General features: G+C 46.8%; 1 protein-coding gene across 1 annotated transcript in view; it reads right to left on the minus strand.

The window, feature by feature from the left end:
* Positions 1-1298: 1298 nt before the first annotated feature.
* Positions 1299-21777, minus strand: part of VIPR1 (vasoactive intestinal peptide receptor 1) — a 32116-nt gene continuing 11637 nt past the window's right edge. The window contains exons 5-12 of the mRNA XM_032234899.1: positions 19600-19732; positions 12180-12333; positions 10637-10697; positions 8932-8998; positions 7119-7210; positions 5142-5280; positions 3706-3747; positions 1299-1917 (exon numbers count right to left, since the gene is read on the minus strand). Of these exons, the coding sequence (XP_032090790.1) occupies positions 1726-1917; positions 3706-3747; positions 5142-5280; positions 7119-7210; positions 8932-8998; positions 10637-10697; positions 12180-12333; positions 19600-19732 (880 nt within the window). The 3' untranslated portion in view covers positions 1299-1725. The remainder of the gene's footprint in view (positions 1918-3705; positions 3748-5141; positions 5281-7118; positions 7211-8931; positions 8999-10636; positions 10698-12179; positions 12334-19599; positions 19733-21777) is intronic.

Below are 21777 nucleotides of genomic sequence, written 5' to 3' on the forward strand. Positions count from 1 at the left end.
GGGGAATAAAAAAGGGGAAGGAAGAGATTTTGGTTCTAATGGACTGAGGAATCCTAATCCCACCCCAGGCCTTTTTCCTGGGGAATGAAATAATCTAGTGAGGTCCTTGGTGGTCTCTGAGCTGGGGGATGTTTCATGACCCAACTAGGTAATGTTATCAGTGCTGGAAGGAAATGGTGTTGGAGGGAGGGTGGAGGAGGAGGAGGAGGACTTCACAATTCCTTGGTGCTCTCTGAGCTTGGTGATTTCCTTACAGACATTTCACAACCCAGCTGGGGAACATCATCAGTGCCGGAAGGGAGTGGAGGTTGGGGAGAGGAGAAGGACCCTCAAATTCTTGGTGTTCTCTGAACTTGCTGATTTTCTCGCAAATGTTTCATGACCCAACTAGGTGACGCCATCAGTGCTAGAAGGGAGGGGGATTTCAGAGGAGGAGGGGAACTGCGGGGTTCTTGATGATCTCTGAACTTAGTGGTTCTCTTGCAGATGTTTCATGACCCAACTAGGTAATGTCATCAGTGCTGGAAGGGAATGGCGTTTGTAGGAGGAAGGGAGGGAGGAGGACTGCGAGCTCCTTGGTGCTCTCTGAGCTTGGTGGTTCCCTAGCAGATGTTTCATGACCCAACTAGGGAACATCATCAGGGCTAGAAAGGAATGTGGGGTTTGTACATGAAGGACAAGAAAAAAGGGGAGAATGAGGAAGGAGGAGGAAAAAGAGAAATGGGAAGAGGAGGCGGACTGTGAGGTCCTTGGTGCTCTCCGACCTTGGTTACTTTCAAGATGTTGCACAACATGATGATGTTCCCCAACTAGGCAACATCATTGGGACTAGAGAGGAGAGGGGTTTGAAAAGAAAAAAGGGGAGGAAGAAGAAGAAGAAGAAGAAAGGAGGAGGAGGAGGAAGAAGGAAGAAGAAGGAGGAGGAGGAGGAGGAGGAAGAAGGAAGAAAGAAGAAGAACAAGAACAAGGCAACATCATTGGGACTAGAGAGGAAAGGGGTTTGAAAAGAAAAAAGGGGAGGAAGAAGAAGAAGAAGAAAGGAGGAGGAAGAAGGAAGAAGGAAGAAGAACAAGAAGGAGGAGGAGGAGGAGGAAGACGACGACAACAACAACAACAACAACTGTAGGGTCCTTGGTGCACTCTGAGCTTGGTGGCTTTCTTGCAGATGTTTCATGACCCAACTGGTTAACATCAGCAGGGCTAGAAGGGAGGGGGGGTTTGCAGAGAGGAGGAGGAGGAGGAGGAGGAGGAGGAGGAGGAGGAGGAGGAGGAGGAGGAGGAGGAGGAGGAGAAGGAAAACGAAGAAGAGGACTGTGGGGTCCTTGGTGCTCTCTGAGCTTGGTGGTTTTCTTCCAGACGTTTCATGACCCAAGTCGGCCCCGTCATCAGTGAAACAATTCTGTTTTTCACAGCTGAGTTCTTCCATTCCTTCCTGTCCATCCCAGCCAGATGGAAAAAAAACCTGGCTGTCTCCACCTTCAAAACCGATTCCAGCTCAGAAAAAAAGGAAGAGGGATTCGTCCAGACTTAATCTCTCTTATTCAGAGTCCTCTGCCCCCCCCCCCAGTTCTGCTTGCAAAAAAAAAAATGGCTTTAATAATAATAATAATAATAATGAGGATAATGGCGATGATAATGATAATAATAATGCCAAATACTTGAATAATCTCAAATCCTGTTGCTTGCAGCTTTTTTGCCAGGCATCGTCTTCGGCCTCCGTGGGTCTCAAACCAGAGATTTCTCGGCTTGGAAAGTGGAGCTGCGTTGAGATTTGGGGCTGCAGGTGGCCTCCATCGAGATCTGGGTGGTGAAATTGGTGCCGGTGCTTCCGACAGACGGGTGGTGATACTTCATGTCGGAACCGAGGAAGCGTTCCAAGTGCCACCGACGCCATTTACGTTTCATTTCGGACTGGACCTGAGACGGGGGAAGAGAGGCACAAGGGAGAGAGAGAGAGAGAGAGAGAGAAACACATTTCAGGTAGTCCTCGACTTACAACTGTTTGTTTAATGAAAGTTCGAAGTTACGACGGCGGAGAAAAAAGTGGCCTAGGAATGTTTTTTTGCACTTACGACCATTGTGGGATCCCCATGGTCCGGTGATCAAAATTGGCTCATATTTATGACCGCTGCAGTGTCGCGGGGACGTGTGGCATAAACTGGGGAAAAAATCCATCATTGAGTGACATTCATAAACCGAGGACCACCTGACCTCAACCTATAACTACAACGGAGTCCCAAATTTCTGTGGCTAAGCAAGACAAATAAGCGAATTTTGCCCCCTTTCTCGGTCTTTCTTGCCAACGTTGTTAAGTGAATTGCTGCAGTTGTTAAGTTAGTCACGGGGTCATTAAGTGAATCTGGCTTGCCCGTTGACTTTGCTTGTCAAGATAGTCGCAAAAGGGGATCATGGGACCGTGGGACTCTGCAACCGTCATAAATATGAACCAGTTGCCAAGTGGCCAAATTTCACACAGGTAATCCTCGGCTTACGGCCACAATTGAGCCTAAATTTCTGTTGTTAAGTGAGACGTGTTTGAGTGAATTTCGCCCCGTTTTATGGCCTTTCTTGCCACAGCGGTTAAATGAATCACCACACACAGTTGTTAAGTGAGTCACCCGGCTGTTAAGTGAATGCGGCTTCCCCATTGAATTTTTGGAACGTCACAAAATGGGATCACGTGACCCAGGAACACTGCAACTGTCACAAATACGAGTCAATTGTCAAGCATCTGAATTTGATCCCATGACGGTGGGGGGGAATGCTGCGATGGTTGTAAGTGTAAAAAAACAGTCATAAGTCACTTTTTTTGGCATCATTATAATGCGGTGGCTCAGTGGCTAGAACATTGAGCTTGTCGATCAGAAAGGTCGGCAGTTCGGCGGTTCGAATCCCTAGCGCCGCGTAACGGAGTGAGCTCCCGTGACTTGTCCCAGCTTCTGCCAACCTAGCAGTTCGAAAGCACGTAATGAAATGCAAGTAGAAAAATAGGAACCACTTTTGGTGGGAAGGAAACAGCGTTCCGTGCGCCTTCGGCGTTTAGTCATGCCGGCCACATGACCACAGAGACGTCTTTGGACAGTTCTGGCTCTACAGCTTTGAAATAGAGGTGAGCACTGCCCCCTAGAGTCGGGAACGACTAGCACATGTGTGCAAGGGGAGCCTAACTTATCTAACTTCCAATGGCTACTGCATGAACTGTTGGAAGTCAAGGACTTCCCACATCCGTGCAATTTCCAGACAAAGGTCAGAGGCAATTTCTATTTTCAGGATGCATTTTGTTGGGGCTTCAGTGTTTGACGGGACTAATTTGGAAACTCAAATTTAATCAGAGCCACTTTGCATTAAAAACTGAGGCATAATTAAAAAAAAAATAAAAAAAATAAAACCGTTCCAGGATCCTAGATTTATCTTAGGCGGTTATTGGAGAGAGATTGCTTTATAATTATTCAGATCAGGCTATGCACCCCCTGGCCAGGTTTCCTGGCTTATTGCAGAAATTCTCGCTGCCTTTTTGTAATGGGAATCTCGCCAGCCGCTTCATTAAAAGGCCCCGTTGACCTTGCAAAATTAAAAAGCAAATGTAATTAAATTTAATCTATGCATTAACTGGTGGGGGAACCAAAAACGGGGCGGGGGGGGGGAATGATTAACTTCAGAAGCCGAATCCTCCACCCACCCACCCCGGCCCTTCCGACGTCTTACCTCCCCGTTGACGAAGCAATACAACACCGCGACCACGAAGCCCTGAAGGAGAGAATGGGAAAAAAGAAGGGAAGGATTTCAACCAGGCAGACTCTGCGCAGAATGCCCTGGGCAGAGCATCGTGAATGCGCATTCTGCGGGGGTCCCTGGAGCACCCTGGCAGGCGTTTTGTGACCCAGCTAGGGAACGTCTTCAGGGCTGGAAGGGTTTAGGAGGAGGAGGAGGACTGTTAGGTACTTGGGGATGAGGTTGGTAGTTTTCCCGCAGGCGTTTCATGACCCAACTACATAATATAATCAATGCTGGAAGCTGGAACCCCATTCCCTCCCTCCCTTTTTTCCTCCCTCGCTCTCTTCCTCTTATCTTTCCTTTGTTTCTTTTCTTTCTTTCTCTTCTCTTTTCTTCCTTCTCGCTTCTTTCCTTGTCTTTCCTCCTTCCCTTCTTCCCACCCTTCCTTTTTCTTCTTTCCTTCCTTTCTTTCCTTTCTTTCTTCCTCCCTTTTCTTTCCTCCCTCCCTTCCCCCCTTCCCTTTTCTTCCTTCCTTCCTTCCTTTCTTTTTCTTTCTTTCCTTCCTTCTTCTTCTCTTTTCTTTCTTCACTCTTCCTTCCTTTTCTTTCCTCCCTCCCTCCCTCTCTCCCTCCCTTCCTTATCTTTCCTTCCTCCCTTTTTTCTTCCTTCCTCCCTTCTTTCTTGCTTTTTCTTTCTTCCCTCTTCCTTCCTTTTCTTTCTTCCTTCATTTTCTTTCCTCCCTCCCTCCCTTATCTTTCCTCCCTCCCTTCTTTTTCCTTCCTTCCTCCCTTCTTCCTTCTTCCTTTTTCTTTCTTCCCTTTTCCTTCCCTGTCTTTCCTCCCTCGCCGTTCCTCCCTCCCTTCTTTTTTCTTCCTTCCTTCTTCCTTCTTCCCTTTTCTTTCTTCCCTCTTCCTTCCTTTTCTTTCCTCCCTCCCTCCCTTCATTGTCTATCCCCCATCCCTTCTTCCCTCAATTCCTTTTTCTTCCTTCTTTCTCTTTCTTTCTTTCTTTCTTTCTTTCTTTCTTTCTTTCCTCTTCTCTTTTCTTTCTTCACCCTTCCTTCCTTCTATCTTTCTCTCCCCTCTCCCCCCACTTTTTCTTGAGAGGCATTTCTATGGCTGACACTCTCCAGCCATTAAATACCACCCCCTCCCCTTAACCCCAAACTCTTTCTGACATTCTGAGTATCCTAGGAAAGGATTCCTATAGGAATTGGCAAGTAGAGGCAGGTTGACATCCAACCTTGGCAACTTTAAGACTTGTGGACTTCAAGTCCCAGAATTCCCCCAGCCAGCACAGCTACTTCCGGGAGCTGAAGTCCACAATCTGGCTGAGGAATTCTGGGAATTGAAGTCCACGAGTCTTAAAGTCGCTGAGTTTGGGAAACCCCTGGTGTAAATGGTGGTTGGAAGTGACAGAAGGCTCACCTGGAAGGAACCGACAATAAGTTCGAAGACCAGTTTGACGTACATCACTTCTTTCTTGACTGTGTCCGGAAAAAAGGCAAATATGGTGTAGTGGATACCGAAGAGAGGGATCAGAAGAAGAGTGGATTTGGCTAGCCTCCTGGAAAAGAGAGGAACGGGGGACAAGGAAACAGGGAGATTATCAGTGCTAGGAGTGGGTTTTGTAGTTTAGCAAGCACAGAATAGCAGAGTCAGAAGGGACCTTGGAGGTCTTCTAGTCCAGTGGTCACCAATTGATGGTCCATGGATCACTGGTGGTCCATTAGAAAATGTCTGCGGAAAAATTATTTGCATTTTTTATATTGCACTAAGTCAGGGCTCTTCAAATTACGGCCCCTGGGATGGATACGTGCAATGAACACTTGTGTCGCTAAAGAGTCTCCCCCTTCGGGGTCTTTTTGTGGGGGTCGGAGGGGGGCAGAAATTCCCACTTGGGGTCTGCTTTGGCCTCCTGGTGGGGGGCTTTGGGCGAAGGCTGGAGGGAAGAGCCGCTGGTGGTGAAGAGCCGGAGGGCCTCCTTCCAGTGGGACTGCACCATGGCCTGGAACTGGCTGACCATCTCAGCCCACTCAGCCTCCAGGCGCCGGCACCTGGCCTTGCACTCCCGCAGGTCTTCCCTCTGCTTGGAGGGCCTAAGCTCCTAGTCCTCAGTGAGGCCCTTCTGCTGAGCCTCCTTCTCGGTCAGATCCAATTTGAACTGAGCTGTTTTGCCAACTCTTTCTCCTGGGGGCTGCTTAGCTCCAGCAACGGCTTCCTGTTGGGGCCCTAAGGAGCCCGGGCGGACAGCTGAGGAGGGGCTGGGAGGGGAGGGGAGGGGCAAGGAGAGGCCGGCAAGGCACCCCTTGACATGAATGACATCAAGTTGGCCACGCCCACCCAGTCGCATGCCCTCCTTGCCACGCCCACCCAGCCAGTCATTAGAGAGATTGTATTAGTGGTCCACGGGATTTAAAATTATGAATTTAGTGGTCCTTGAGGTCCGAAAGGTCGGTGACCCCTGGGCTAGTCCAACCTGCCGCTGAAGCAGGAGGCCCGATAATGACAAACCATTTGATCTTGGACGACAGGAGAGTCACTCAGATGAGAGATTCATGTCCCGGAAGTCATTTTAACCCTTAACTATTTGGCCTACTGGTAAAGGCACCAGAAACCAGGAGATGGGGAGTTCTAGTCCCGCCTTAGCCATGAAAGCGACTGGGGGTCTTTGGGCCAATCACCAGGAGACAGGGAGTTCCAGTCCCGACCGCATCCCCATGATCTCATGATCAAAATTCAGGCAACTGTCACATATTTTATGACGGTCGCCGTATCCCTCTGTGTGTGTGTGTGTGTGTGTGTGTGTGTGTGTGTGTGTGTGTGTGTCACAACCGGGTGACTAATTTAACAACTGAAGTGATTCACTTAACAACCGGGTGACTAACATAACAACTGAAGTGATTCACTTAACAACCGGGTGACTAACATAACAACTGAAGTGATTCACTTAACAACCGGGTGACTAATTTAACAACTGAAGTGATTCACTTAACAACTGGGTGACAAACTCAACAACTGAAGTGATTCACTTAACAACCAGGTGACTAATTTAACAACTGAAGTGATTCACTTAACAACCGGGTGACTAACTCAACAACTGAAGTGATTCACTTAACAACTGTGGCAAGGAAGATCAAAAGAACTCAATAACTACGTGAAACAAGTTAGTAGAGGAAATGTTGGGGCTCTATTGTGGTCATAACTCAAGGACTTACCTAAAATACACATAAAAACGGGGTGGAGCTTAATGGCCTGATTGCACCAACCATTTTTTGGATATAACTACCCCCCTCCCCTTGCAGAGGTCTCTGATCCTGAATCAGATCCAGGAGGCCAATTCAGGACAATTCATGGGGTCAAACAACTTCAGGAGAACCTCCAATGCAATTCGCACGAACTTACGAATATTGGCTTGTTTCGTTTCGCCCGACATCCGGAGAGTGAAGCTTCTGAACCAAGATCCGGATAATGCGTATAAAGAGCACAAAGTTGACCTGTTGAACATATTTTAAAAAGGGCATTAAAATTCCTTGTTGTTATGGCCCATTAGTGGAGCTGGCGGCAGATTCGGACAGTGAGGAGGTTGGGGAGGAAGATGGGCCAGTCCTGGAGTCTGGGGAAGGCTCTGATGAGGCCTCTGTGTCGGAGGCAGAGAGGGGGCCAGGGCCGTATGTGAGTTATCAGCTGCCTTCAGAGCCAGACATCAGTGAAGCAGATGAACAGCTGGAGCCTGTTCCCAGTGTGCGCATGCGCAGAGCTGCCAGACGAAGGGAACAGCTAAACAACAGGGATCGACTTGGGAGTAAGGCCACAGGTGGACGGTGAATGGCCCCTCCCAGAGGAAATAAAAAAGGAGCGAAAGGGGAGTGGAGTTTGCAGGAGACAATGAGTTCGCTTCATTGGTTTGTGACTCTCTGAGACTCCTTGCCGAGCTCTGCAGAGATCGGCCTGGCAGCTCTCCAAGCCAGATAAGGTCTGTGACTGTAAATCCTCCTTTAAAAGACTTTGCTGGATGTGAATGAGCAGAATTCACAGCCAATTAATAAAAGGGTTTTTTTGTCGGAACAAGGAGGTCTTCAGGCTCTCGGGAATCCTCGGTCAGAATACTTGGATTGGATTGGATTTATTACATTTTCTGCACAACTACTTGTTGTGCAGAAGACAAAATCCATGGAGCAACATGGTTATCGATCATCTATTCCTGAGACATTTTTCAGAACAACAGGCAATATGGCATAGAGAGAGCTGGCCTTGTACAGACAGTCCTCAACTTACGACCAGCAGCATTCCCAGTTGCTAAGCAAGCCAGCTGTTAAGTGGGTTGCACCTGATCTTAAACCATTTTGTGCCATGGTCATCAAGGAGTCACTACAATTAAGTGAATCTGGCAATCATTAAGCGAATCCAACTTCCCCCGTCGACTTTGCTAGTCCGAAGCCAGCTGGAAAAATCACCAAGGGGTGATCATATAACCCTGGGACGGTTCAAATGTCTTAAATACATGCTAGTTGCTAAGAGCCCGACTTTTGATCGTGTGACATAAGAGGTGTTGCTATGGTCGTAAGTGTGAGGATAAGTTGCTTTTTTTAAAATACCGTTGTAAGTTTGAACAGGCACTAAATGAACAGTTCTAATTCAAGAAATAGGCTGTACCACGTATTTGTCTCTTATACGATTTATTTTTGGGCTCAGTTTCAACTCACATGACTAACTTAACAACTGTGATGATTCACTTAACAACATTGGTAAGAAAGGTCATAAAACGGGCAAAAATCACTTAACGATTGTCGTGCTTAGCAATTGAAGTTTGAGGCTAGCCACTGAGCCCCTTAACAGTGTCCCCTTATTTACACAGAATCAAACCACAGAGATGACAGGAGGCCGTTTCAATATATTCAGATCAGGGGCCTTCAAACCTGGCCACTTTAAGACTTGTGGACTTCAACTCCCAGAATTCCTCAGCCACTTTAAGACTTGTGGGCTTCAACTCCCAGAATTCCTCAGCCACTTTACGACTTGTGGACTTCAACTCCCAGAATTCCTCAGCCACTTTAAGACTTGTGGACTTCAACTCCCAGAATTCCTCAGCCACTTTAAGACTTGTGGACTTCAACTCCCAGAATTCCTCAGCCAGTTGAAGTCCACAAGCCTTGATAAGTTTGGAGACCCCTATTTTAGACGGTGAAAGAAATAAAAAACCACGTAGATATCTTACCAGTATAGAAACCAAGATGGGAGCTTTGATAATCCACCAGTACGGAGATTCAATTACATCCCAGCAACTGAAAATAAATTCTTAAATTAGATGAAACTTTCTAGGTTTATACAGAGGAAGCCAACAGGGGGGAAAAAATGACTTCGATTAAAATTACACCAATAAAATACATGAACCAGAATGCCCCAGAAGCCCTCCCAAGTGCAGGCTACACACATAGTCCTCGAGTTATGACCAGAATGGAACCTATAACTTGTGTTGGTCGTTAAACGGGTCATCACACAACCGTGGCCACTTCCCCAACCTTTTTCTACATAGCGAACATGCTTATTAAGTCAATGCTGGATTTGTTCAGAGACGGCTGCTGCAGTCATCATTAAATATTCCCATTGGGCAAGTTTCTCCCAGAAATTGGAAATAAGTGGTTTCCAGCAAAAAAAGAAAGAAAAAGAAAAAGTCATAAAATGTGGTTGTGGGAGGCTCAAAATAGCCATAAATGAATATTTTAACCTTTCCACTTTTACTGCACCAATGTTTTATGTTTTTAATATTTTGATTGTATTATGCTGCTGGTTTTTGACATTTTAAGCTGTGCCAAGTTGCTTGATAGTGAGACGGGAGACATATAAATGTAATAAAATAATTGAAAAAAGAAAGAAAATGGAGTAAATAAATAAACGGGGGAGCGAGGGAAGGGTGGAGTAGAAGAAAGGAGGAGGAAGAGGGAGGGAAGGCAGGCAGGAAAGAAAAATAGAAGAAAGGAGAAGGAGAAGGGATGGAAGGAAGGAGGGAAGGAGAAAGAAAGAAAAATAAATAAATAAGGCATGAAGAAAAGGAAGATAGAAAAAAGAAAAAAAGAAGAATGATAGAAAAAGGAAGAAACAGAAAAGAAATAAGAAAGAAAGAAGATGGAAAGAAGAAAGGCAGAGAAAAAATAAGAAAGGAGGGAGGGGAGGTGGAAGGAAGGAAGGAAGGAAAGAAGGAAGATAGAAAAAAGAAAAAAGAAAGAATGATGGAAAAAGGAAGAAACAGGAAAGAAAGAAGAAAGAAAAAAGATGGAAAAAAGAAAGGAAGACAGAGAAAAAATAAGAAAGGAGGGAGGGAGGGGAGGCGGAAGGAAGGAAGGGAAGAAGGAAGATAGAAAAAAGAAAAAAGGAAGAATGATGGAAAAGGAAGAAAGAGAAAAGAAAGAAGAAAGAAAGAAGGAAGGAAGACCGAGAAAAGAAAGGAGAAAGAAAAGAGAAAAAAAGAAAGATGAAAAGAAGGAAGGAGGGAGAGAGGGGATGCGGAAGGAAGGAAGGAAGGAAGGAAGGAAGGAAGGAAGTTGATCATGTGGCCACAAGAGGCAGAGGGACTTCAGGATTTGAATCTGGATTATAAGTAGCTTGGGGAAGCCAGCCAGGTTGTAACTCTGAACAGTCATTAAAGAATTGGTTGTAAGTCGAGGACTACCTGCAATAAGTAAATGCAAGAATTTTCCCTCTCTCTTCTCCAGTGACATGGAAGGTCGAGGTCTGAGTCAGATCTTAAGGATCTAAACTCTCCAAAAAGCCATGCTGCTTGAAAAGGCTGTGCCCCACCGACTCCCGACCATTGTTGCAAGCTCAAGGACAGTCGTAAGTCAAGGACTACCCAAACAGCCCCCTTCAAAGCATCGCATGGGCCCTTTCATCTGGATAAAAGCGGAACTGAGATTCATACTCACCCCGTATTTTCAAAGTAAATCCTTGTGATGGTCCAAGCCAAAATGAACACCATCGGCGCACCTGACAACAGAGAATGAAGGATTTGTCACTGTTTTTAATTGCACAACCTTAAAACGGTGCACAAGGCAGAACAACAAGGGCAGAGAACACACACACAATCGGAGGTGCCGAATTAGCAGCACAAAGTTATTTTGCTTGCTGGACACCACTTTGAATATTATTATGGGGAAGGCATGCTATTCATGGCATTTTAAGCTGCCCAGGGCTGCTTGATAGTGAGAAGTGTGGCGTAGAAATTTAATCAAATAAAAATGAAAGGGAAGGGAAGGGAAGGGAAGGGAAGGGAAGGGAAGGGAAAGAAAGAAAGAAAGAAAGAAAGAAAGAAAGAAAGAAAGAAAGAAAGAAAGAAAGAAGGAAAGAAAAAAGAGCAGGAGGTGAAGGGAAGAAAGGAAAGAAAAAAGAAATGAAAGAAGAAAAGAGGGGAAAGGAAGGAAGAAAGGAAAGAAAGAAGAAAGAAGAGCAGGAGGTGAAGGAAAAGAAAAGGAAAGAAAAAAGAATGAAAGAAGAAGAAAAGAAGAGGGGGAAGGGGAGGGAAAAGAAAGAAAGAGCAGGAGATGAAGGGAAGAAAGGAAAGAAAAAAAGAAAGAATGAAAGAAGAAAAGAGGAGGAGGAGGGGAAGGAGAGGGAATGGAAGGAAGAAAGGAAAGAAAGAAGAGCAGGAGGTGAAGGGAAAAGAAAGGAAATAAGAAAAGAATGAAAGAAGAAAAGAAGAAAAGAGGGGAAAGGAAGGAAGAAAGGAAAGAAAGAAGAAAGAAGAGCAGGAGGTGAAGGAAAAGAAAAAAGAATGAAAGAAGAAAAGAAGAAGGGGAAAGGGAGGGAAAAGAAAGAAAGAAAGAAAGAACAGGCGGTGAAGGGAAGAAAGGAAAGAAAAAAGTAATGAAAGAAGAAAGGAAGAGGGGAAAGGAAAGAAAGAAGGAAAGAAAGAAGGAAAGAAAGAAAGAAGAGTAGGAGGTGAAGGAAAAGAAAAGAAAAAAAAGAATGAAAGCATGAAAGAAGAAAAGAAGAAGAGGGAAAAGGGGAGGGAAGAGAAAGATTGGCCTAGATTTACCCAGCTGGTTTTTGTGCCTCAGGGGATGCTAGAACTCACGGCCTCCTAGCGATTAGGCCAAAGTCACCCAGCTGGCTTTCATGCCAAAGATGATACTAGTGAACTGCTAGTTCTACTTTAGCCATGAATGTCGGCTGGGTGACTTTGGACCAAACCCTAGGTGCCCGTGAGTTCTAGTCCTGCCTTAAGCACTAAAGCCAGCCGGGTGACTTTGGGCCAGTCCCTCCCTCTCAGCCCAGCCTACCTCACAGGGTTGTTGTTGTGGTGGTGATGGGAGAAATAGGAGGAGGAAGGAATCCAACGCATGTTCGCCACCTTGAGTTATTTATAAAAATATTAAAGGTGCGATGGAAGTAAACTAACTGATAAACGCAAGAATAACAGGCAATGCGTGGGAAGGGCATCTGCGTAGGAGGGAAAGAAAGTCACAATACCCCAGCCTATGACGATGTACCACCAGAAGTATTTCTTCTCCGAAAAGAAGGAGATGACCAGAAGGGTGTGGAGATACAAGCCCTCGACCAGAAGCCAGAAGAAATTAGCCATGATGCAGTACTGGAAAAACACCATCGCAGCTTTGCAACCCACCTGCAAAAGGGAAACAAACCAGCCTGGATTAAGCATTCAAGTTGCAAAGTTGAGTTGGCTACTTATTTGGTGTCTATAAACACACTTTCCCCGACAACTCACGTGGCTCTCAAGCAGCCCTTTGATGGCAGAGACCCATTTTCTCCACTTGCTCCTAGGCCGTCCTCGGCTTATGACCGTAGTCCTCGACTTACGGCAGTTCATTTGGTCATGAGACAAGGGCACTAAGAAAAGTGATTTGGGGACTGTTTTCCATGCTGGTTGCAGCATCCCCATGGTCACCCGGTCAAAATTCAGCCCCTTGAATGGACCAACAGCCATTCAACCTTTGAAGTTACAGAGGCACCCAATAAAGTGAAGGCATCAAAGCCACTTGGGTGACTTTGGGCCAATCACCGGGAGACGGTGAGTTCTAGTCCCGCCTTAGGCATGAAGGCCATCTGGGTGACTTTGAGCCAATCAATGGGAGAGAGTGAATTCTAGTACTGCCTTAGCTATGAAAGACATCTGGGTGACTTTGGGTCAATCACTAGGAGACGGTGAGTTCTAGTACTGCCTTAACTATGAAAGACATCTGGGTGACTTTGAGCCAATCAATGGGAGAGAGTGAATTCTAGTGTCGCCTTAACTATGAAAGACATCCGAGTGACTTTGGGCCAATCACTAGGAGAGAGTGAGTTCTAGTGCCAACTTTAGCCATGAACGCCATCTGGGTGACTTTGAGCCAGTCAATGGGAGCAAGTGAATTCTAGTACTGCCTTAGCTATGAGAGCCATCTGAGTGACTATGGGTCAATCACTAGGAGAGGGTGAATTCTAGTACTGCCTTAGCTATGAAAGACATCTGGGTGACTTTGGGTCAATCACTAGGAGAGAGTGACTTCTAGTGCCAATTTTAGCCATTAACTCCATCTGGGTGACTTTGAGCCAATCACTGGGAGAGAGTGAATTTTAGTACTGCCTTAGCTATGAAAGACATCTGGGTGACTTTGGGTCAATCACTAGGAGACGGTGAGTTCTAGTACTGCCTTAATTATGAAAGACATCTGGGTGACTTCGAGCCAATCAATGGGAGAGAGTGAATTCTAGTGCTGCCTTTACTATGAAAGACATACGAGTGACTTTGGGCCAATCACTAGGAGAGAGTGAGTTCTAGTGCCACCTTAGCCATGAAAGCCAGCTGGGTGAGTTTAGGCTACTCACCCTTTTTCTCTCTCTACCCAACCCACCTCACAGGGTTGTCGTTGCATGGGAAACAAGAGGAGGGAAATGTGTTGGATACGTGGGTTGCGTTGCGTTACGTTATTTGTAAAAAACAACAATGATACCAGAATACAAATAAATACACATAAAATATTTTTTGGGTGTGTGACGGGTAGCCAAATATTTATAAGACCCTTCCCCAAAGTGTTTGGGAGGCAACAATCTTTGTCATTTTTTTTTTGTTGTTTTTTCCCCCCAACAGTCGAAAAGAGAAAGAAACAGCGTTGGATCAGCGTTGGATAACAACCGGTTATTAAGGCTGTTTGTCTTTTTTTTATAGTATTCCTTTGCGTAATCCTTCTGTGATCGGTAAGAACAACAAGCCCAGATTGAAGTCTTCGTATTTACACATTGTAAAAATGACTCGGCAAAATTGAAGCGTGTTCCCCCCCCCCACTCTCCCCTTCAGGACTTGAACCTGGTCTCACACGCACCAAGAAGAAAAAACTTCTGTTTGGGAGGGGGAAAAAAATATTACGCAATATAATATTATATACATATATTATTCTTTTCCACCAGTTGGCTTTTATTAGCTTGTGCCGGCTGGCTTATATTAGAAATGCCTGTTTTTTTTACACTCCGGATGTGTTTTTACACAAAGATTGCAACCGGCAAATTTAACCAGGCAATCAAGAAAGAGCATTCTTAGTTATTTGAGAAGGTGAGGACGAGGAGGCCCCTGTTTGATCTGCGCCAGTCAAATATTCAGCAAATATTCATTGAGTGACCGTTCGAAATTGCAAACTGTACTTGACTTAACAATAGCAATAGCAGTTAGACTTATATACCGCTTCATAGGGCTTCCAGCCCTCTCTAAGCGGTTTACAGAGTCAGCATATCGCCCCCACAGTCTGGGTCCTCATTTCACCCACCTCGGAAGGATGGAAGGCTGAGTCAACCTTGAGCCGGTGAGGTTAGAACCGCCGAACTGCAGATAACAGTCAGCTGAAGTGGCCTGCAGTACTGCACCCTAACCACTGCGCCACCTCGGCTCTAGAACAAGAGTTCGTTTAGTGATGATTCAAAGTTACATTGGCTTATGAGCGTTTTTCACACTTATGACTGTTTCAGCTTCGTTATGGTTGTGGGCAGGGATAGGATTGAAAGTTTTTAGCAACTGGTTCTTGGCCCAGTTGCTAGGTGGGCGTGGCCATGGTGGGTGTGGCCTACTCAGCTTCCGGTACCATGGGGTGGGGTGGGAAGGGTGTTTTCACCCTCCCGAGGCTCTGGAAAGCTTCCCTTGAGCCTCTAGGAGGGTGAAAACGGCCTCCCCCAGGCCCTGGAGTCCAGAAATGAGCTTGTTCCTTCCTTCCTTCCTTCCTTCCGCATCCCTTCTCTCCCTCCTTCCTTCTTTTCATCTTTCTTTTTTTCCTCTTTTCTTTCTCCTTTCTTTTCTCGGTCTTCCTTCTTTCTTTCTTCTTTCTTGTCTCTTTCTTTTTCATCATTCCTCCTTTTTCTTTTTTCTATCCTCCTTCTTTCATTCCTTCCTTCCTTCCGCCTACCCTCCCTCCTTTATTATTTTTTTCTCTGTCTTCCTTTCTTCTTCCCATCTTCTTTTTTTTCTTATTTCTTTTTTCTTTCTTTCTTCCTTTCCCATCACTGAGCCGAGGTGGCGCAGTGGTTAAATGCAGCACTGCAGGCTACTTCAGCTGACTGCGGGAGTTCTGCAGTTCAGCGGTTCAAATCCCACCAGGCTCAGGGTTGACTCAGCCTTCCATCCTTCCGAGGTGGGTGAAATGAGGACCCAGACTGTGGGGACGATATGCTGACTCTGTAAACCGCTTAGAGAGGGCTGAAAGCCCTATGAAGCGGCATATAAGTCTAACTGCTATTGCTACTGCTAATCCCACCGGCTCAAGGTTGACTCAGCCTTCCATCCTTCCGAGGTGGGTGAAATGAGGACCCAGACTGTGGGGGCGATATGCTGACTCTGTAAACCGCTTAGAGAGGGCTGAAAGCCCTATGAAGCGGCATATAAGTCTAACTGCTATTGCTATTCTGGAACTTCCGGGAGGTCAGTTTCCTGCCCTTCCGAGGCTCCGAAGGCTTTCCCCAAGACTTTGGGAGCGTGCGAATGGCGCCCCCTGGGCTCTGGGAGCTTGCCAGAGGCTGAAACGAGCTAGTTTCCGGACTTTCAGAACTTCCAGCAAACCTGTTTTTCACACTCCCAAAGTGTCCGGCAGGCCCTGGACTTACCGGGCATCCAAAATGGGCCACGTGGAGACTCCTGGGAGTGGCAGGGCAGAGGGAGGGGCAGCCAGTCCTTGTAACTACCGGTTTGGAGAACCACATGTAAAATTAGCATTCAGTTCGCCCGGCTCAGTCCGAACTGGCTGAATCCCACCCCTCTTCTTGTGATTAGAATCTTGTTGCTTGGCAACCGACTCGTATTCATGATGGTTGCACTTTCCCGGGATCACGTGATCCCCTTTTGAGAGACTCCTGATAAGCAAAGTCAAAGGGGAAGCCAGGTTCACTGAACAACTGTATGATTCACTGAACAACGGTGACTTTAAAAGGTCATAAAATGGAGCAAAACTCACTTAACAGCGGTCTTGTTTAGCAATGGAAATGCTGGGCGCAATTGAGTCATAAATTGAGGACCACCTGTACTGTATATTCCTCCAACTATATTTTGGGTAGCTTACTCAATGGATCTTTTCATGATCGAACGGCTTTCTGGAGTGAGGAGGGAATGGGGATTTTGCAGCATCCTTTCCCTGGAGTGGGGAGGGAATGGGGATTTTGCAGTATCCTTCCCCTGGAGTGGGGAGGGAAGGGGGACTTTGCAGTATCCTTCTCCTGGAGTGGGGAGGGAAGGGAAATTTTTCAGTATCCTTCCCCTGGAATGGGAGGGAATGGGGATTTTGCAGCATCCTTTCCCTGGAGTGAGAGGGGGAGGGGAATTTACAGTATCCTTCCCCTGGAGTGGGGAGGGAATGGAGATTTTGCAGTATCCTTCCCCTGGATTAGGAAGAGAATGGCGATTTTGCAGTATCCTTTTCCTGGAGTGGGGAGGGAATGGAGATTTTGCAGTATCCTTCCCCTGGAGTGGGGAGGGAATGATTTTGCGATATCCTTCCCCTGGAGTGGGCAGGGAATGGGGATTTTGCGATATCCTTCCCCTGGAGTGGGGAGGGAATGGGGATTTTGCAGTATCCTTTCCCTGGAGTGGGGAGGAAATGGGGATTTTGCAGTATCCTTCCCCTGGAGTGGGCAGGGAATGGGGATTTTGCGATATCCTTCCCCTGGAGTGGGGAGGGAATGGGGATTTTGCGATATCCTTCCCCTGGAGTGGGCAGGGAATGGAGATTTTGCAGTATCCTTCCCCTGGAGTGGGCAGGGAATGGGGATTTTGCGATATCCTTCCCCTGGAGTGGGGAGGGAATGGAGATTTTACAGTATCCTTCCCCTGGAGTGGGAAGGGAATGGAGATTTTGCAGAATTCTTCCCCTGGAGTGGGAAGGGAATGGGGATTTTGCAGTATCCTTTCCCTGGAGTGGGGAGGGAAGGGGGACTTTGCAGTATCCTTCTCCTGGAGTGGGGAGGGAAGGGAAATTTTTCACTATCCTTCCCCTGGAATGGGAGGGAATGGGGATTTTGCAGCATCCTTTCCCTGGAGTGAGGGGGGGAGGGGAATTTACAGTATCCTTCCCCTGGAGTGGGGAGGGAATGGAGATTTTGCAATATCCTTCCCCTGGATTAGGAAGAGAATTGCGATTTTGCAGTATCCTTCCCCTGGAGTGGGGAGGGAATGGGGATTTTGCAGTATCCTTCCCCTGGAGTGGGGAGGGAATGGAGATTTTGCAGTATCCTTCCCCTGGAGTGGGAGGGAATGGGGATTTTGCAGTATCCTTCCCCTGGAGTGGGGAGGGAAGGGAAATTTTTCAGTATCCTTCCCCTGGAGTGGGAGGGAATGGGGATTTTGCAGCATCCTTCCCCTGGAGTGGGGAGGGAATGGAGATTTTGCAGTATTCTTCCCCCTGGAGTGGGGAGGGAAGGGGGAGTGTGCAGTATCCTTCCCCTGGAGTGGGGAGGGAATGGACATTTGCAGTTTTCTTCCCCCTGGAGTGAGGAGGGAAGGGGGATTTTGCAGCATCCTTCACCTGGAGTGGGGAGGGAATGGGGATTTTGCAGTATTCTTCCCCCTGAAGTGGGGAGGGAATAAGGGTTTTATAGTATTCTTCTCCTGGAGTCGGGAGGGAATGAGGATTTTGCAGTATCTTTTCCCTGGAGTGGGGAGGGAAGGGAAATTTTGCAGCATCCTTCCCCTGGAGTGGTGAGGGAATGGGGATTTTGCAATATTCTTCCCCCTGGAGTGGGGAGGGAATAAGGGTTTTATAGTATTCTTCTCCTGGAATGAGGAGGGAATGAGGATTTTGCAGTATCCTTCCTCTGCTACGCCCACCAAGCCTCGCCCAGGGAACCAGTAGTAAACAAATTTGAACTTCACCAGTGCCTGGCTGGCATCACTCTTTAATGTTGGTTAAATTGATGGTAGCTGACAATGACGATCAACTTTAGCATGTGAAATTTTGGCACGCAGCTCTCGAAGGAACGAACAAAAGTCCATTGTTAGAACGGGATCAATGCAGAATTGGCTGATTTCCCAGATCTTGTCTTAGAAAATACACTGTTCATGATCACATGATCCTAGGGATACTGCAACGGTTGTAAGTGTGAAAAACCGTCACAAGTCACCTTTTCCCCCCCCGTGCCATTGTAACTTTGAACAGTCAGTAAATGAACTGTTGTAAGTCGAGGACTACGGGTACCCTTTAAAAAACGGTGGTAGGGACTTCCCCAGAACAAAGATTGCCCTTGTATTTCAGGAAAAAAAATGATACAACTACAATACAAGCGGTCCTCGACTTACAACAGTTCATTTAGTGACCGTTCAAAGTTACGACAACACTGAAAACGTGACTTATGACCACTTTTCACACTTAGGACCGTTGCAGCAATCCCCGTGGTCACGAGGCCAAAATTCAGTGACCTGGCAACTGATTCATATTTATGACGGTCGCAGTGTCCCAGAGTCCCCTTTTGCGACCTCCTGACAAGCAAAGTCAAGAGGGGCGGTGGGGAAGCCAGATTCACTTAACAACCGTGTGGCTAACTTAACAACTGCGGAGATTCGCTTAACGAAATTGGCACGAAAGATCGTAAAATGGGGGAAACTCACTTAACAACGGAGGTTTTGGGCTGAATTGCAGTCATGTGTCAAGGACTATCCTTAGTTAAATGATGGGGAGTGGGGAACCAGCCTTCAATGAGCCGAGGTGGCACAGTGGTTAAATGCAGCACTGCAGGCCACTTCAGCTGACTGCTATCTGCAGTTCGGCTGTTCAAATCTCACCGGCTCAGGGTTGACTCAGCCTTCCATCCTTCCGAGGTGGGTGAAATGAGGACCCGGATTGTTGTTGGGGGCGATATGCTGACTCTGTAAACCGTTTAGAGAGGGCTGAATGCCCTATGAAGCGGTATATAAGTCTAACTGCTATTGCTACTACTATATCTATATCTCTATCTCTACTTATATCTATCTATCTATCTCTCTCTATCTCTCTATATATATCTCTATACCTATACCTATCTCTCCCTCTATCTCTCCCTCTATCTATCTATCTATCTATCTATCTATCTATCTATCTATCTATCTATCTCTATATATATCTCTATATGTATATGTATATCTATATATCTATATATTCAAAAGAGCCGAGGTGGCACAGTGGTTAAATGTGCACTGCAGACCACTTCAGCTGACTGTTATCTGCAGTTCGGCTGTTCAAATCTCACCGGCTCAGGGTTGACTCAGCCTTCCATCCTTCCGAGGTGGGTGAAATGAGGACCCAGACTGTGGGGGGCGATATGCTGACTCTGTAAACCGTTTAGAGAGGGCTGAAAGCCCTATGAAGCGGTATATAAGTCTAACTGCTATTGCTATTGCTATTCAAAAGTGGAAGGACGTTGGACAGAGTGGAGAAGAGTTGAAACTAACCGAGCTTGTGGAGCAGTACTCCGATTCTCCGTTTTCGAACAAAATGAAATCCTTGATGAAGACGGCCACAGCACGGAGGATGAAGGACATAAACAGATGCATGTGGATATAATTCCGGGTGCAATGCAGCTTCCTGCAAAGGAGAAAGAGGACACGAGGGATAACGCTCCATATCTGAAGGGGCTTCCGACCATTCCTGGTGGACGTGGAAGGAAGCTGAGAGTCAGAGCTGAAGGGGCACAGGAAGCCAGAAGGTCTTCTACTTGGCTTGATGGACAACCAGGTTCGAGAAGGGTACTAAGGTCCTTGGACTTCAACTCCCATAATCCCCTAGGTAGTAGGGCTGGATTTTGGAGGAGGAGGAGGAAAAGAAGGAGGAGGTGGAGGCGATGGAGGAGGAGAAGAAGGAGAAGAAAAAGGGGGAGGAGGTGGGAGAGGAAAAGGAAGAGGAGAAAGAATGAGATGAGGAAGAGGAGAAGAAAGAGAATGTGATGGAGGAGAAGAAAGAGGAGGAAAAGGAGAAGAAGGACATGGACGAGGGGAAGAAGGAGAAGGAGGAGGAGGCAATGGAGGAGGTGGAGGTGGAGAAGGAGAAGGAGGAGGAGGAGGATGTGATGGAGGAGAAGAAGGAGAAGAAAGAGGAGGAGAAGAGAATGTGATGGAGGAGAAGAAAGAGGAGGAAAAGGAGAAGAAGGACATGGACGAGGGGAAGAAAGAGAAGGAGAAGGAGGCAATGGAGGAGGTGGAGTGGAGAAGGAGGAGGAGGAGGAGGATGTGATGGAGAAGAAGAAGGAGAAGAAAGAGGAGGAGGAGAAGAGAATGTGATGGAGGAGAAGGAGAAGAAAGAGGAGGAGGAGAAGAGAATGTGATGGAGGAGAAGGAGAAGAAACAGGAGGAGGAGGAAAAGGAGAAGAAAGAGAATGTGATGGAGGAGGGAAGAAGGAGGAGGAGAAGGAAGAGGAGGAGAATGTGATGGAGGAGGAGAAAGAGAAGAAAGAGGAGGAGGAAAAGGAGAAGAAGGTGAATGGAGGAGGAGGAGGCGATGGAGGAGAAGAAAAAGGAGAAGTACTGGAGAAGGAGAAGAAAGAGAATGTGATGGAGGAGGGAAGAAGGAGGAGGAGGAGAAGGCAATGGAGGAGGAGGGGGAGAAGGAGGAGGAGGAGGAGAAAGTGATGGAGGAAGAGAAGGAGAAGGAGAATGTGATGGAGGAGGAGAAAGAGAAGAAAGAGGAGGAGGAAAAGGAGAAGAAGGTGAATGGAGGAGGAAGAGGCGATGGAGGAGAAGAAAAAGGAGAAGGAGAAGAAGGAGAATGTGATGGAGGCGAAGGAGAAGCAGGAGAGGAAGAGGAGGAGAAGGAAGAGAGGAAGAAAAGGAGGAGGAGAATGAGATAGAGAAGGTGAAGATGGAGAAAGAAAAGGAGGAGGAGGAGGAGGAGGAGGAAGAAGAAGAATCAGCTAGAAAAGTCCACATGTCTTCAAGTTGTTACGGTTGAGAAACACTATTACAGGTAGTCCCCGACTTTCAACCATTCGTTTAGTGACGAAGGATACAACAGCACTGAGAAAAGTAATATGACCATTTTTTACAGGGTTCCCGTGGTCGCACAACCAAAATTCAGATTCTTGACAATTGGCTCATATTTATGACGGCCCCAGTGTGCCCGTCACCCCCTTTTGTGACCTTCTGGCAAGCAAAGTCCGTGGGGAACCCAACTCGCTTAACAACTGTGTCACTGATGTAATACTGCAGTGATTCACTTAACAACGGTGGTGAGAAAGGTCGGAAAATGGGGTAGAAATCCCTTAGAATAGAATAGCAGAGTTGGAAGGAACCTTGGAGGTCTTCTAGCCCAACCCCCATGGCTGGACAGGAAACCCTACAACCACTTCAGACAAATGGTTCTCCAAATTTCCACTGTTGGAGCATTCACAACTTCTGGAGGAAAGTTGTTCCACTAGTTACCGTATTTTTCGGAGTATAAGACACACCTTTCCTCCCCCTAAAAGAGCATGGAAATGTTGCTGCATCTTATACACCGAATACAGCTGTTTTTGGCCTCCTGAAGTCCCAGTTTTTTGTGAAAAATGGGCTGTTTTTGCAAAAATGGGGGCGTTTTTTGCCATTTCCTCCCCCCCCAGCTCTGCTGAAGCCTGCTGAGAACTCTTGGGGGCCGGGGAG

Source organism: Thamnophis elegans, chromosome Z (assembly GCF_009769535.1).
Source record: "Thamnophis elegans isolate rThaEle1 chromosome Z, rThaEle1.pri, whole genome shotgun sequence".
Taxonomy (NCBI): Eukaryota; Metazoa; Chordata; class Lepidosauria; order Squamata; family Colubridae; genus Thamnophis; species Thamnophis elegans.